This window comes from Piliocolobus tephrosceles, chromosome 1, assembly GCF_002776525.5.
Source record: "Piliocolobus tephrosceles isolate RC106 chromosome 1, ASM277652v3, whole genome shotgun sequence".
In the NCBI taxonomy this organism is placed as follows: domain Eukaryota; kingdom Metazoa; phylum Chordata; class Mammalia; order Primates; family Cercopithecidae; genus Piliocolobus; species Piliocolobus tephrosceles.
Window position 1 is genome coordinate 94087240 of NC_045434.1, and position 14855 is coordinate 94102094.

A 14855-nucleotide genomic window follows, 5' to 3' on the forward strand; every position below is an offset into this window, starting at 1 on the left:
TTTTGAGACGGAGTCTCGCTCTGTCGCCCAGGCTGGAGTGCAGTGGCCGGATCTCAGCTCACTGCAAGCTCCGCCTCCCGGGTTTACGCCATTCTCCTGCCTCAGCCTCCCGAGTAGCTGGGACTACAGGCGCCCGCCACCTCGCCCGGCTAGTTTTTTTTTTGTATTTTTTAGTAGAGACGGGGTTTCACCATGTTAGCCAGGATGGTCTCGATCTCCTGACCTCGTGATCCGCCCGTCTCGGCCTCCCAAAGTGCTGGGATTACAGGCTTGAGCCACCGCGCCCGGCCTCCTCCAATTGCCTTTCTAAGGTAGTGGGGAGCCCTGGTAAAAGCTTGGTGAATAGGGCTTCAGAGGCAAATCCCTGCAACTACTATTTCACCTCCGGCACAGCCCCCAAGCCTCCTCAACTGTCAATACCTAAAATTTATAGCAGCAGGGTTTGAGCTGCTGTGCCCACACACACACGTAAACAAAGAGGACACAAGTTAGCCCCTGAGGCCTCATGCCCACGGGGCAGAGGGGCTGCAAGGGCACCATGCCGGGAGCACAGCTGGTCAAGGTTCCAGCAGATCTCCCCATGAGGGGGTGTTCATTACATCATAAAACATCTACCTTAAAGAAGAAACTGATGTTTGCACTGTCACAGAATAAATAGAATCACGGAATGTTTCATAATTTACACAGCGCTGTTGCTTCATGCTGTATTCTGTTTGGGAGAGTTTAGAAAATGTCCTCCCTAGTTCAAGACCAGCCTGGCCAACATGGTGAAACCCCATCTCTATTAAAATACAAAAAATCAGCCAGGCGGTGGCGTGCACCTGTAATCCCAGCTACTCGGGAGGCTGAGGCAGGAGAATCGCCTGAACCTGGGAGGCGGAGGCTGCAATGAGTGAAGATCGCACCACCACTGCACTCCAGCCTGGGCAACAGAGTAAGACTCTGTTTCAAAAAAAAGAAAGAAAGAATTTCTGAAAGAAAGAAAATGTCCTCCCTGAGGCTGCACTGTGGTAGTGGGAGGGCAGTGATGGGGAACGCATCCCTCAATCATCCTAATACTCCACCACTATGCTATTACTCAGCGAGTCATTTGCTCCAGCCCTCTGTTTTTATGCAGGGAAGATAGTATTATCTCTGCAATATAGCAATAAGGTTAAAGGCATGAGCTATGAGGTCAAACTTCCAGGCTACCTCCACTTAGGCCATGTGACCTTGGGTAAGTTACTCTATAAACTGGAGGTAATAATCCTATCTACATCACACAGCTGTTGTGAGGATTGAGCAAGTTAGTACACAAAAAGCATGTAGAACAGTGTCTGGTTCATAGAAAATAATCAAAAGATTTACCTATTATTACTTTACAAATAAGGCAAGTGCAGCCTCAAGTTTGAGGAACAGGCTCCAGGTCATGCAGCAAGCCAGTGGCAGAGATAAGACAGTACTTCAGGACTCTATTACCTTTAAATCTCACTCTAAAGGGGGAGCTGTGCTTGGCTCTAGTCTCCTAACGTTGGCCAGGAGTTTTGAAATGCTTATTTAAAAAGCAGAGCAAGGGCAGAAACAGGCCCTAGAATCAACTATTTCTTTTTTTTTTTTTTGGAGACAGAGTCTCGCTCTGTCACCCAGGCTGGAGTGCAGTGGCGTGATCTCGGCTCACTGCAACCTCCGCCTCCCAGGGTCAAGTGATTCTCCTACCTCAGCCTCCCAAATAGCTGGCATTACAGGCGCACACCGCCATGCCCGGCTAATTTTTGTATTTTTAGTAGAGACGGGGTTTTACCATGTTGGTCAGGCTGGTCTTGAACTCCTGACCTCATGATCCGTCCACCTTGGCCTCCCAAAGTGCTTGGATTACAGGCGTGAGCCACCGCGCCCAGCCAGAATCAACTATTTCTAACACTTGTTTTACAAACTAGGAAGTCAAGCCCAGAACAGTGTAGCCCAAGGTCCCTCAGTGAGTGAGTGGTGGAGACTAGCTCCCAGCCCTGCACTGTCCCACCAGATTCCAGCCCTATCTACTGGGAGGCTTGGCTCCCCAAGGAGGAGCATGGCCCAAGGCCACCTGGCAGCCTACTGGTCTGCTCCCAGAGCCACCACGGCCAGGCCTCTGCAGCCAGTGTCAACAAGGGGCCAGGTCCTCACATGAGGCATTACCATAGCCCGATTACCCCCAGCCGGAACTTGAACTGCAGCCAAGGACTGTAAACAGTGAATAACTAAACAGCAATGTGCTCACTGGGGTTTTGTTTATACACCTAGGGTCACCTGAAAACACCTGCTGTTTAAACTGAGATCTGCTTAGCTGCTCCTGTAACAAGAGGAAAGGGAGCCTGTGGTCTCTGAGAGAAGATGAGCAATCTCACACACTTCCCAGCAGGGCTCCAAGGGTGGCCCGGGGGCAGAAACTGCTTTCATGCCAGAGTGACAGATGAGAATCTTTAAGTCTAGCCTTCCTGAGTGCCTGTCCCAGGTTGGCTGACACCAACTAACTTTCCTCCAGCTTCACAAAGACTGTGTGGGCCCAAGAAGATGGCAGAAAAACAGAAAACCACCCTCATAGAGTCCCTGATAAACAGCTCCAGAAAAGTGGTCTAAAAAATGGTCTGAGTTGCCCTCTGCCAACTGTCACTGTCCCCAGGCCACCCCGCCTTCAGGGCTGGTTTTTTTGGTTGGGCCCCAGAGGCCCAGTGGCAGGGCTGGAAAAGCCTCATAGACCTCCTGTCTACTCACTCCTCTTACAGATGGGGAGACGGGCCCATAGGGTGTGTCTTCTGAAGCAGCTGTCTCTGAAGTTGCCAGGACATAGTAGCCTGGGGCTGGGCACACACATGGGTGCACATGCAAGCGAGAAGGGGCTCACAGACACCTGGGTGGTAACTATACACAGACACACAAGCCAGAGTCTGGTCCCTCAACATGAGGCAGTCCCTCCAGCTCTCTTACCTGCCACAAGGGGCTTTCCTATACAGAGGGCTGGGTTCTGGATTTTTCTTTTTTTTTCTCTTTTTTTGAGACAAGAGTCTCACTCTGTCACCCAGGCTGGAGTGCAGCAGTGTGACCTCGGCTCACTGCAACCTCTGCCTCCCAGGTTCAAGCAATTCTCCTGCCTCAGCCTCCCGAGTAGCTGGGACTATAGGCACATTCCACTACACCCAGCTATTTTTTTTTTTTTTTTTTTTGAGACGGAGTCTCACTCTGTTGCCCAGGCTGGAGTGCAGTGGCGTGATCTCGGCTTACTGCAACCTCCGCTTCCCAAGTTCAAGTGATTCTCCTGCCTTAGCCTCCTGAGTAGCTCGGATTACAGGCACATTCCACTATACCTGGCTTAATTTTTTGTATTTTTAGTAGAGACAGGGTTTCACTGTGTTAGTCAGGATGGTCTCGATCTCCTGACCTCATGATCTGCCCACTTCGGCCTCCCAAAGTGCTGAGATTACAGGCATGAGCCACCGTGCCCGGTCTTTTTATGTTTGAACTTTTCCTTTTTTTTTGGAGGGGGAGTCTCACTCTGTCACCAGGCTGAAGTGCAGTGGTGCGATCTTGGCTCATGGCAACCTCTGCCTCCCGGATTCAAGTGATTCTCCTGCCTCAGCCACCAGAGTAGCTGGGACTATAGGTACACGCCACTACACCCAGCTGATTTTTGTATTTTTAGTGGAGACAGGGTTTCACCATGTGGCCAGGATGGTCTCCATCTCTTGACTTCATGATCCGCCCCACCTCAGCCTCCCAAAGTGCTGGGATTACAGGTGTGAGCCACCACACCCGGCCTGGGTTCTGGATTTTTACACGTGGGGAGGAGGTGGGATTTTGTGGGTATTTGTGGGTATCTGCACTGGTGTCTGGTACCTAGCATGGTGCAACTCTGGGAGGCTTGGGGAAGGGGGAGAGCTTTATGGGTCTTTTGGTCCAGACTAAACTCACCATTGGAACTGGCCTGACATAACCATTCACATGTGAGAGAACCTGAGGAAGGCAGAGGTCTCTAGCTGGAAAGAGCCCAGGTTCCCCAGCCACATGAATGCTCTGAAACCAGGGGACAAGGCGTTTCCTTATTGGCAAGTCCTTCCTGACACAGCGGCTTAAGAGCACAGGCAAGGATGGCTGAGAGTATCACAGACTGTTCCTGTGCAGGTGTGAGTGGGTGACACAGGCCAGGATGGCCCTAGGGACCCAGGACGGCCTGGGCACTGGGCGTCCTACCTGAATTCTTCTATCCAGAGACCTTTCTCATGTCCTTAAGTGACTCTTTACCTTCAGATCCCCTTCTCCAACCTTCCTCCCTCTTCCTCCTTCCCTCCCCCATCATCATTCCACCACCATGCCAAAACTAGAGGAGAGACGCTCTTCTTCCCCCTCTGCCTTGCCCTGGAGCCCCCATTTGGCTTTCCCAGGAAGCTGGCAAACTGACCCTGACTGTGTTTTCTCTCTGGCCTCCTCAGCCTCCTTGATCTTTTCTCCCTCATTCCTTCATTCTCTTCCAGGAAGCTTTTCTGAACTGACCATGTCCCCCTCACCACTCCCCATACCTGGAGCCTAGAGATTGGTCAGCCTGAATCATCTGCAGACCTGCCTCTGTCCTGTCTCCTCCTCAGGCTGCAGGCTTCCTGAGGACAGGGGCTCCCTCCTCCATTAAGTACTATTTAAAAAATAAACAACGCCAGCCAGGCACAGTGGCTCATGCCTGTAATCCCAGCACTTTGGTGGATCACTTGAACTCAGGAGTTTGAGACCAGCCCAGGCAACATGGCAAAACCCTGTCTCTACTAAAAATATAAAAATTAGCTGGGCATGGTGGCGCGTTCCTGTAATCCCAGCTACTCAGGAGGCTGAGGCATGAGAATCACTTCAACCAAGGAGGTAGAGGTTGCAGTGAGCCAAGGTCACAACACTGCACTCCAACCTGGGTGACAGAGACTGCCTTAAAAAAAAAAAAGAGCCTAAATTCGAATTTCAGATGAAACAATGCGTAATCTGTTAGCATAAGTATGCCTTTGGTGCTGGGCACAGTCGGTAACACAGCACTTTGGGAGACTGAGGCAGAAGGACTGCTTGAGACCAGGAATTTGAGACTAGCCTGGGCAACAGAGAGACCCTGTCTGTACAAAAAAAAAATTTACAAAGAGCCAGGCATGGGGGCATGTGCCTGTAGTCCCAGGTACTCAGGAGGCTGAAGCAGGAGGATCACTTGAGCCCAGGAGTTCAAGGCTGTAGTGAGCTAAGATGGCACCACTGCACTCCAGTCTGGGTGACAGAGTGAAACCCTGTTCCAAAAAAGAAAAAAAAAAAAAACAACAAAAACCCAAAAATAAAATATGTCTTTGGGACATACATTAGCAGAACAATGTTTTTGGGACATACTTGTACTAAAAAACTACTTATTTTATCTGAAATTCGAATTTAAAAGCATTCTTTGCTTTTATTTGCTAAATCTGTTAACCATAATTAGGTGCGGGCTCCCCCAAATCAATGGCCCTCCTCAGATGGGGCCTGTCCAGGGGATATCTAGCATTTCTGTCTGGCCACTGCCTGCCCCAAGCCCAGGTGCACACATGCACATGTCACATGAACACTCACCTGTGTTGTAGGCAGTGGGCATGGAAGAGAAGGGGAGGCCCTGGCTGAGTAAACTCGGCGTTGCCACAGAAACCACTGGGGTGGTGAGCGAATGGGTAGACTGGGAGACCCCAAGGCGCTGGGCATTGTTCTGTAGGAGAAAACTGTCTGTCAGGAGGTGGCTGATAGGTGGGCAGCTTCATGCTGGCCCTCCATCCCGAGGCCAAGGTGGGGTCCCTGAATCCCAAAGCCAAGGTGGGGTGTCTTAGCACGGAGGCCCCCACAGATACACAAAGACACGTTGGTGCATTCACAGAGACACTCAGATCCATGGAGGGAAACATGCACACACAGATTCACTGACACCAACACACGTGCAAAGATAAAGGCACGTGTGCTGGCCCTGTGGCCCCAGCACTGACACTCGCCCAGCCTCCCAGTGCAGAGTGAGGGAAGGGAGACATCGTCCATGCCCTGTCCCTCTGGAGCTCACTCTCCATCCATCACACTGCAGTACACGCCCCGGCAGAGGCGTGCTGGCATCTGCGAGGGGAATGTGGGGCCTGGCGTGGCGTGTGCCTGCGCGTATGCACACACGTGTGTGGGGCTGTCAGCTCCATCTGCCGCTGAGTCACTTGTTTATTCCAACTCCACGCTGGGGCCGAAACTGCCGCCGTGTTGGCCGCCAAAGCCTGCCTGCCTTTTCCAGTCTCTCTGGCCTCCCGTCAGGGAGATGGGGAGGGAGGAGCCCCCGCCCCACTCCTGGCTGGGGGTGAGTATGTAAGTGTGTGAGAGAGAGGAGGAAAATGAGCAGCTGTGCGTGCCTCTGAGTGCCCTGCCATGGGCTAAGTGCAGGAGGAAGCACAGGGAGACAGGGGAGGTGGGAAGCCCCCACCAAGAAGGACAAGTCCAGCCTGGTCCTGGGCCTTGGCTTCCTCTGAAACACTGACTTCTCCTTCCAGCTGACTTCCCTCCTAAGAAGGATCCTGTCCTGGATCCCAAGAATGCAGTGTGGGCCTGAGTGGAGTCAGAGGACTAGTGGGCCCAGTACAGGCATCAGGGTGGGGCCTCTGAGTCCTGGGCTGGCCCACTCCCCCTCACACACGTACATACAGAGAAAGGCACGTCTGAATGAATGTAACACCACATGCAGACATTCATGTACACACAGGCACACACACACACACACACACACGCCTGACCTCTCACCCCCGCCCCATTCACCTCTGAATCCCACTTGGCACCTAAGCACAGCTCCTGGCAACTAAGCGAAGAAGCAGCAACAGTCTGCGCACAGGCGAGAGGCCAAGGACGCACACGTACTTCATGCTGAGGGACCGTAGAGCAATACCCAGAATTCAAAGCCACAGCAAACAGCTCACAGCCTCACTTACCAGATCTAAATGGTCCTCAGTCTGAGAGCAGAAATAAAACCAAGGGCATGTTCAGTCTCTGGCCACTGCCCTCCCCCCCACCTGTGTCCCCACAGCTGTTAGAGTCACTTCTCTGCATAAGAGTCGGATGGCTCTACCCAGCCTACAAAGGCAGAGTCACTGTCCTGACTGATTTCCAGAGATGCTCCATCCCAATCTCCACCAGTTAGGAAATGCTCACAATCTAATCCCCCATCCCTTCTGCTGTAGTGGAAAATCCTTTCTATGATCCTCCCCATCACAGAACCTTCTCTCTCACCTCCTGTCCCTTTTTAGTGCCTTAGGCTGGTACTTCTTGTGTTGCAACCTCTTAAAAGGCCCTCTGGGAAGAAAAAGCTCATAAAAAGTCATGCTTCCATGATCTCTCCCGGGAAGTCCAAACTGCTGGCTAGCCTTCACCTCTCCTGCTAGAGGTCTGCTCTTTTCCCTGTCCCTACTCTTCCATTCCCCAGCCCCCACCCTTGGCCCAGACACCCACTTACCAAGTGATGCATTAACCCCTTTCCTGCCTGGGAAGTGATGACTCGCAGGTCGGGCTTGCGGCTAGGGGCTCCAAGCTGGGTGCTGTGGGTGGGTGGGGGTGGAGACTTGGCAGGGATGACCTTGTTTAGGCTGTTGCCATTGGCCACAGGGAGGAGGCCAGGGGAAGCCCGAGCACTGACGTAGCCATTCCCTGGAGAAGTGACAACATGAGGGTAAAAGGAAAAACATAGGCCTACCCTTCAGCCCTGTTAACTTCCCCACACCAATACTCCTGTCACCTGGAACCTTTCAAAGCCACACTCAGGCTTTGAGTGGGGGCTGAGCTATCTGATATTCCCTAAACACTTCATGTCTTGGGAATAATGGGAGGCAAGTACCCCTTACTCCTGAATCTTTAGGTTCGTTTCCCTAACTCCAAGCTGCATGTGATGGGACTCGGTGATGGGCCTCTGAGGTCCGTGGGAAGAACTGGAAAGCAACCATTGCCTCTAGGCTCTGCGACGGCCAAGAGGTTCTTCTGTACCCAAGCCTCTCCCTGTTTTCTCTCTTCTTTAGTCTCCACAGGCAGGAAGTCCAGCATTTTGAGATCCTACAGTCTCCCCCAGACAGGACCCACCATGACCAGGATGTGGAAGGGGCGGCAGCCTGGAATCTGGGCCTCACTGAGAAGCCTGGTCACCATGACAAACCAACAACCACTCGGACTGCTCCATTTGCCGTGAGCTGGGGGTGGATGATGTGATTTGGATCAACACGTGACAAGTTGCCAACAGCTTGGGAGAAACAAGCCATTCACTGTTGGTGATGGCTTGGTGTTATTGGCACTGGGAGACAGATAACACAGCCACCACCATAATTAGCCTGGTAATAACAAATGTAATAACAATCTTTTATATCTGCTCCATATTCTACAATCCACACAGGCCTTTCACACATGTATTATCTTATTTAATCCTCACATTAACTCTGCAAGACAGCCAGGACATTAGCCCTGTTCACAGAATAGGAAACTAGAGCATGCTTGGGAGAAGTATAACGACTTGCCCAGGGCCACAAAGCTGGCTGGAGGCCAAGTGAGTGCTCTCTCCTACTTTCCACGTGCTGGACTCAAGGGTCTCTATGTATCACTGCTCCCTTGAGTTCTACAAGCATTTCTCTGACCTTCTCCTTGAAGAGGGTGACACTCGCCTACTCCTTTAATTTCCTCTGACCCTGTGACACAATTATCACCAGGGAGGTATTACATAGTGCTCCAAAACTGAGCAGGGGGATGCTGAGGTCCAAGGATGTGAGGGTGACCACAGTCAGAAATGCCTCCTTGCTCTGTCCCCTAAGAGCACACTGCTGCTCTGGAAGTGTGTGCCTGCCTCCATCCCAATTCCCGGATCACTCTGGGAATGGCAGGAATGTCAGGGTGACGTCAATCGTGACATTCGAAGTCACAGTCACCCAGCCGGACAACGGCACAGGGTAGGAGGGGCTGTCGGCTGCCGGGGTGGGGGACAGCCTTTCTTCTGTGGCTTATTTTTTTATTTTTTTGAGACGGAGTTTCGCTCTTGTTGCCCAGGCTGGAGTTCAATGGCATGATCTCAATTCACCACAATCTCCACCTCCTGAGTTTAAGCGATTCTCCTGCCTCAGCCTCCTGAGTAGCTGGGACTACAGGCATGAGCCACCACATCCGGCTAATTTTGTATTTTTGGTAGAGATGGGGTTTCTCCATGTTGGTCAGGCTGGTCTCAAACTCCCGACCTCAGGTGATCCATCCACCTCGGCCTCCCAAAGTGCTGGGATTACAGGCGTGAGCCACCACGCCCGGCCTCTTCTGTGGCTTATGTATGTGTGCTCACAAGTGCACATCTAACATCTGGATACTTCTGTAAGAGGGAGAATGCACGTATGTGTGTGAGAGACTGTGTGAGTGTTTACGTGAGTCTGTCCCTATTGTTTGTCTGGGCAACGCCCGGCATTCTCATCTTCCAGATCCCAACCACACTCAACTGCAAAAACTTGGGTCTTCCCCTCCAACTAGAAATGCTGGCCCATTCTCACAGTTTGCCCAGAATTCCCTGAGCCTCCATCTCTGCTGATCACCCATACCAATCATTGCTACAGAAAACAAAATCCAGGGGCTTAAAAATCTCTGACTCTTCATCCAATTCTGGCTCTGGGATCTTCCTCTCCTCTCATCTAGGTCCTTCCTGGTCCTTGGACCCGCTGAGGCCACTGAGTGGGCACCCCTCCCCACCTTCAGGTAGAAGGATAGCTGCACTCACCGACAGGGCTGGGGCAGGCTCCGTTAGCACTATTCAGGTCACCCCCTAGCATGGCCCCTGGAGGAAAAACAGAACCAGGATGAGCTGACAGCACTCCCCCTTCAAGAGTGAGTCTTGGGGACTGAACATGAAGAGATGACCCCAGGAGGAAGAGTCATACTCTCTTCCCTCAGGAGTCACATGAATGGGAGAATGCTGTGGTAGGTGAAGAGAAATACTCGCCGTTGAAAATGGAATCCCAAAGTCCCCATCACATCTAATTTCCACCTCACCTACCCACCTGCCAGCCCACTCACCTGCACTAGCTGGCCGCTGGGGCAGGCCAGGAGACACACTGTTCCTCTGTAGTGCTGGCTGCTGGGGGGACAGAAGCCGCGGGTCTGTGAGGGATGACGTCACCAGGGAAGGGGTGACCAGGGAGCCGCTGGGATTGCTGAACTGCAGTGAGCTCTGATTGGACACGGGCACCGTGACAGGCATGGCAAAGTTGGGAGCCGGGACAGCTGACTAGACAGAAAGATGGAGGGGCAGGATCAGGCCAGGTCAACCCCTTCCATGGATCCTACTTTTCCTGGGAGGGCAGGCAAGGGTTCTTCTCATTTCCGGGCTACACATCCTAGGGCCAGCAGTTCAAGCTCCCTGCCCTGTGCCCTTATGGAGTCCTGCCTGCCACTCCCAACGAGGAAGAACTTTGGGGAGAAGCTCTGGGTCCATTTCTGGCCCAGAGAATGAGAACAGGGCTCTGCTCACTGCAGACAGGACCAGGGACACCCCCTAGTGGAGGTGGGTTAGTCCTCAGCCAGGCAGGACACACGGGGAGTAGGTTAGAGGCCCTGAGAACAGACCCAGATTCACACACACGGCTGTTAAAGGCTTGTGCCACAAGTCGGGACATCATTTCTCTTGCAGTCTCCACCCATGTGGCCTGCTGCAGAGAGAGCTCACCCCCACCTCGCTGCCTTCCCCTTCAGCAGTTCTGCTTTCCCTACACAAGGCTGAGTGTCTCTGGTTGGGCTATCAAAGAAAGCCCAAGCAGGCCTCTCCCCCAAAATAACATCTGGACAAAGAGCACACTCCACTTTGCTGTCCTCTAAGGATCTCATGTCATCTACACACTTCTTGCTGGCGAGGGGGACACTTCAGGCCTCTCCAACTTACAACTTATGCTCCATCCCAGTAGAGTCTCAGCAAGGGATGCAGGTTTATCATGACCAAGGTCAGAGGTTCCTCAGAGGTCACTAAGAACCCGAGCATGGCTCAGAGCGGAGCACCCATCAGGGCAGCCGAGAGCCAGGGCGCGAAGCCACACCATGCACCACAGGGAGGCTCTGCTCCATGCGACTACTCACGGCCAGTCTATAACTCTGCATCATTTTATCAAACTCCTCGTCTATCTTTTTATATTTCTCTTCCGTCTGGGGGGTCAGGGCAAACACCTCGTCCACCTCAGGGCTCTCACATTCCCTGTGCTTCTTGTGCAGCGCCTGGGGGGAAGGGGCCGGAAGGGGGGGCCAACAGAGACAGAGTGAGTGGGGCTCACCCCATAGCGCCGGAAGAGCCCGTCGAGCTCCTCGCTGGCGCGCCGGTACTTGTCCTCCAGCAGGGGGCTCTGTTCCAGCGAGTCCTCCCCGTCGGGCTCCGGGCTGTCGCAGCCGTTGAAGCCCTTCTTCCTCAGGGTCTGTAACCGCACCACTGCCATCAGCTGGGTGAGAGTCCTTCCCACCCGCCTCACCTGAGTTCCTTCCAGCCCCTCCCTAAGGGCCCCCTCCTCTTCCCGGACCTCCTTCCTCAGGGTTCCCAGAATCTCCCCAGCCCGACTCAATGTAACCTGCCCCTCCCCACTGACAGTGCCTCCTGGGGCACCGTGTGAAGATCGGCTTGGTAGGAGCCATCAGAACACAGAGAACAAGGTTGGAAGGTGAGCCTAACCTGGGTGTGCCCTTGGCAGGGAGACATGTACTTCCAAAGTGACAGGCAGGGAGGGGGCTTCCAGGGGATGGGCTAAGGGGCTGGTGCCTTGGGCCAGTCCCTGCCTGGCCACTCTGTGGTAAGCCCTGACCAGAAGGTACTGAGTTCTCCGGGGGAGGTAGGCAGGGGTCTGCTCATCCCAGCCCCTGGGCTCTGCTTAGGAGAAGAGGAGGAAGAGAGAAATAGAGATGGAGACAGAGAGAGCGGGGAATGGGATGTGGAAAAGGAAAGGGGGATAAACACTGAGTCCCTACTGTGACCACCCCACACTCTAGTGGAGGCACAGCTGGGGGATCTGCAGTAGACTCCAAAGCTGCCCTCTTCATGCTCAAAATAGCTTTACAGATACTTGCTTTGTCTTTAAAATGAATGCAAATTTTACCTTCTAGTCTAGAGTAAATCTGTCTTCTCTAACATAAAAATAAGGGACTTTCCTCCAAATCTCTGAGTGGGCCTGTGGCTTCCCGGGCACCCTCTTCGTCAGCACAAGTTCTGTACCCCCAAGGTGCACGCACCTCAGTGTGAGAAGCAGGGACATTCAATTCACACAGCACCCTTCAAAGCAGGTACTGGCCCCATTTTGTGGAGGTGGGCACCAAGGCTCAGGAAAGCCTAAGCACCTGCCCAAGGCCATGTGGACAATAAAGGTCAGAGCTGAATTCCAAAGCCTATGTCCTTCAACAGTTCACAATGTTGGCTCTCTTTGAAACAGAAAATAGAACCACCAGGCCCACAAACAGACAGAGACAGCAGGAGAGATGGAAACAAAGAGGGAGATTTAAAAAAGGAAGAGGCAGGTGCAGAAGCACACCAAAAGATGGAGAAGTGGGGAAAGAGAGACAAAGAGAAAGACAGGATGCAAGAAGGTAAGAGAGATGTTACATCACGCTGGACGACAGAAGATAGACTTTTGGAGAGGTCAGGGTGGGTGTAGGCCGGCAGCCTGGCACTGGCCTGTTCAGCTGAACTGCCCTTGCTTCCTCCTCAGGCCCTGGGTTTGTGTGATGGGAGGAGGGTTTGTATGTGTGTGCACACAGGTGAGGGGCTACAAGGGGCACGTATACCAGGGTGTGTGCATAGGCAGGTCTGCGTGTACATGCAACGCGGGCACGTGTCCATGTGGATGCAGGCAGGGGGTGTGTCCTGGTGCCTGTGTGTGTGGGCCCACCTCGATGATGTCGGCATTGGTGCGGCTCTCGTGTGGCTCATTGTACTCCGTGTACTTGAGCAGCACCTTGTCCATGTCGGTGCTAGCGTACTGGAACAGCTTGTTGGAGTGGTTGAAGATGATGAGTGCGATCTCGCAGTCACATAGCACGCTCAGTTCGTACGCCTTCTTCATCAGGCCAAACTTCCGCTTGGTGAAAGTCACCTGCAGAGAAGGATGGGTGGGTGGCCAGATCTGGCTCAGTTAAGGCCTGACTGGGAGTCCCAGCCTACAGATGGCTGGACATTGCCCCTGCCCTCAGGAGCCCCCATTCTCAGTGTGACACAGCCTCAGGAGTCCCTGGTCTCAGGAGTCCCTGGTTTGGGGAAGGACCAGGCTAGTGCTTGTAGGCCAACACAGAGCTGAGATACAACCCAGAGCCCAACTCACTGAAGGGGCAGGAGTCAGGTGGACAGAACTCCACACCTCTGTGCTGGAGGCTATGAAGAGGTCAGTGGAGAAGAAGAGGGGGAAGATTCCTGGAAATGGGGAGTGCCTGGGGGTATGACCTAAGGCTTGCATATGGCTCTGGGATGGGAACATGGGCTCATCTAGCTGTGGCAGCAGATGAGCCTTGGAGTCCTGGGACACAGAGCTCCAGGAACTGTGAAGAGGTTGGGGTTCCTCTTCTCCCAATCTCCCTTCCCCTTCTGTAATAGCTCATAGTTTCCCCTCTTCCACAAAGCCCTCTTGGAATGCCTGGAGGGAGTAGAGGCAGAGGCCTGCTCCCTGTCCTCACCCGCTTCGGGTGGCTCTAAGACTTCCCTACCTGACGGTTCCGCTCGTCGGTGATTCGCTGGATCTGAATCTTTTTCCTCCCCATCTTCTCCGAGGGTCCTCGTGCTACGGAGGGGAGGGGCTCGCTGGGTGGTGGATCTTGGCACACCTTACACTGTGCTCATGAACAGTCTGGGAACAGTACTCAGTTCATGGTCTGCAGGATACCTTCTGCACAGCCTCCTGGAAGGGGAGGGTCATGAGAGGACTCTGAGCCCCCAAAACCCCCAGCCCTGCTCCCTGGGCACACAGGCCAGGCTCGCAGCACCCCTGGGAGAGCCTGGCAGCATCCGAGCTCCACCCTCAACATGAGGCAATGCTGTCTGAGGGAATGGTATGCCACAGCCAGGCACAAGCTGGAGCTCACACCAAGGCCCAGGCTCTTTCTCCTCGGTCACTGCTGTCCTCAGGCTCTAGGTCAGAGTAAATGGACCTCCTGGCTTCCAAGGGTCCAGGTCTCAGAGAATATCCCATGGCCCATTCTTCTCTCTAGAACCTGCTTGTAGTATGGACACCCGGGTGCTCCAGCTGCTCCTCTGGCCTAGAACTATGGTTCCCATTCTGGAGCTTGGACTGGAGACAATGCTGAGAGGACATCTGCCCAGTCAGTGAACAACAAGCATGGTATACCTGGTGCCAGGATGGGATGGCTCTGGTGCCCCTGGCTCAAGAACATATCAGAGCTGGGGCCTGGAGTCCTGTAGTGGGGCCTGGGGTTGTAGCACCCATATCTCCCTTCAACTAGAGTTCCTCCACACCAATCTGTTTCCTCAATGAGCTTAAGCCTAAGGTTTCTTTTTATTTCTACAAGCCTAGTCAAGTGCAGTAATGAGAAGAGAGGAAACAGCAGAACAAGGAGTTCGATCTGTAACTGACTGTGAACAATCAATTGAGCTAACTCGCTACCTTCGGACACGCCCAGCCTAAGATTTTTATTTGAGGAAAGAGTTGTGCGGCTTAAAACAATGAAACCATTCCTCTAGACCAGGAGATGGACATTTTGGGGCCAGATAGTAAATATTTCAGGCTTTGCAGACCATACAATCTCTGTTGTAACTACTCAACTCTGTCACTGTACCATGAAAGCAACAGACAGCAACACACAAACGAATGAGCATGAGCATGGCTGTGATCCAATACAACTATATTTACAAA

At 53.0% G+C, this 14855-nt stretch overlaps 1 protein-coding gene across 3 annotated transcripts in view; it reads right to left on the minus strand.

The window, feature by feature from the left end:
- MEF2D (myocyte enhancer factor 2D) overlaps positions 1 to 14855 on the minus strand; it is a 35828-nt gene that overhangs the window by 4411 nt on the left and 16562 nt on the right. Inside the window, exons 2-9 of one of the 3 annotated variants that reach the window (XM_023214059.1) lie at positions 13693 to 13871; positions 12885 to 13088; positions 11289 to 11426; positions 10045 to 10255; positions 9749 to 9805; positions 7472 to 7662; positions 6951 to 6971; positions 5578 to 5707 (exon numbers count right to left, since the gene is read on the minus strand). In XM_023214059.1, coding sequence (XP_023069827.1) covers positions 5578 to 5707; positions 6951 to 6971; positions 7472 to 7662; positions 9749 to 9805; positions 10045 to 10255; positions 11289 to 11426; positions 12885 to 13088; positions 13693 to 13746 — 1006 coding nt within the window. In that variant the 5' untranslated portion in view covers positions 13747 to 13871. Of the gene's footprint in view, positions 1 to 5577; positions 5708 to 6950; positions 6972 to 7471; positions 7663 to 9748; positions 9806 to 10044; positions 10256 to 11288; positions 11427 to 12884; positions 13089 to 13692; positions 13884 to 14855 lie in introns of all 3 variants that reach the window. The other 2 variants (XM_023214058.1, XM_023214060.1) reach the window with 2 other exon arrangements.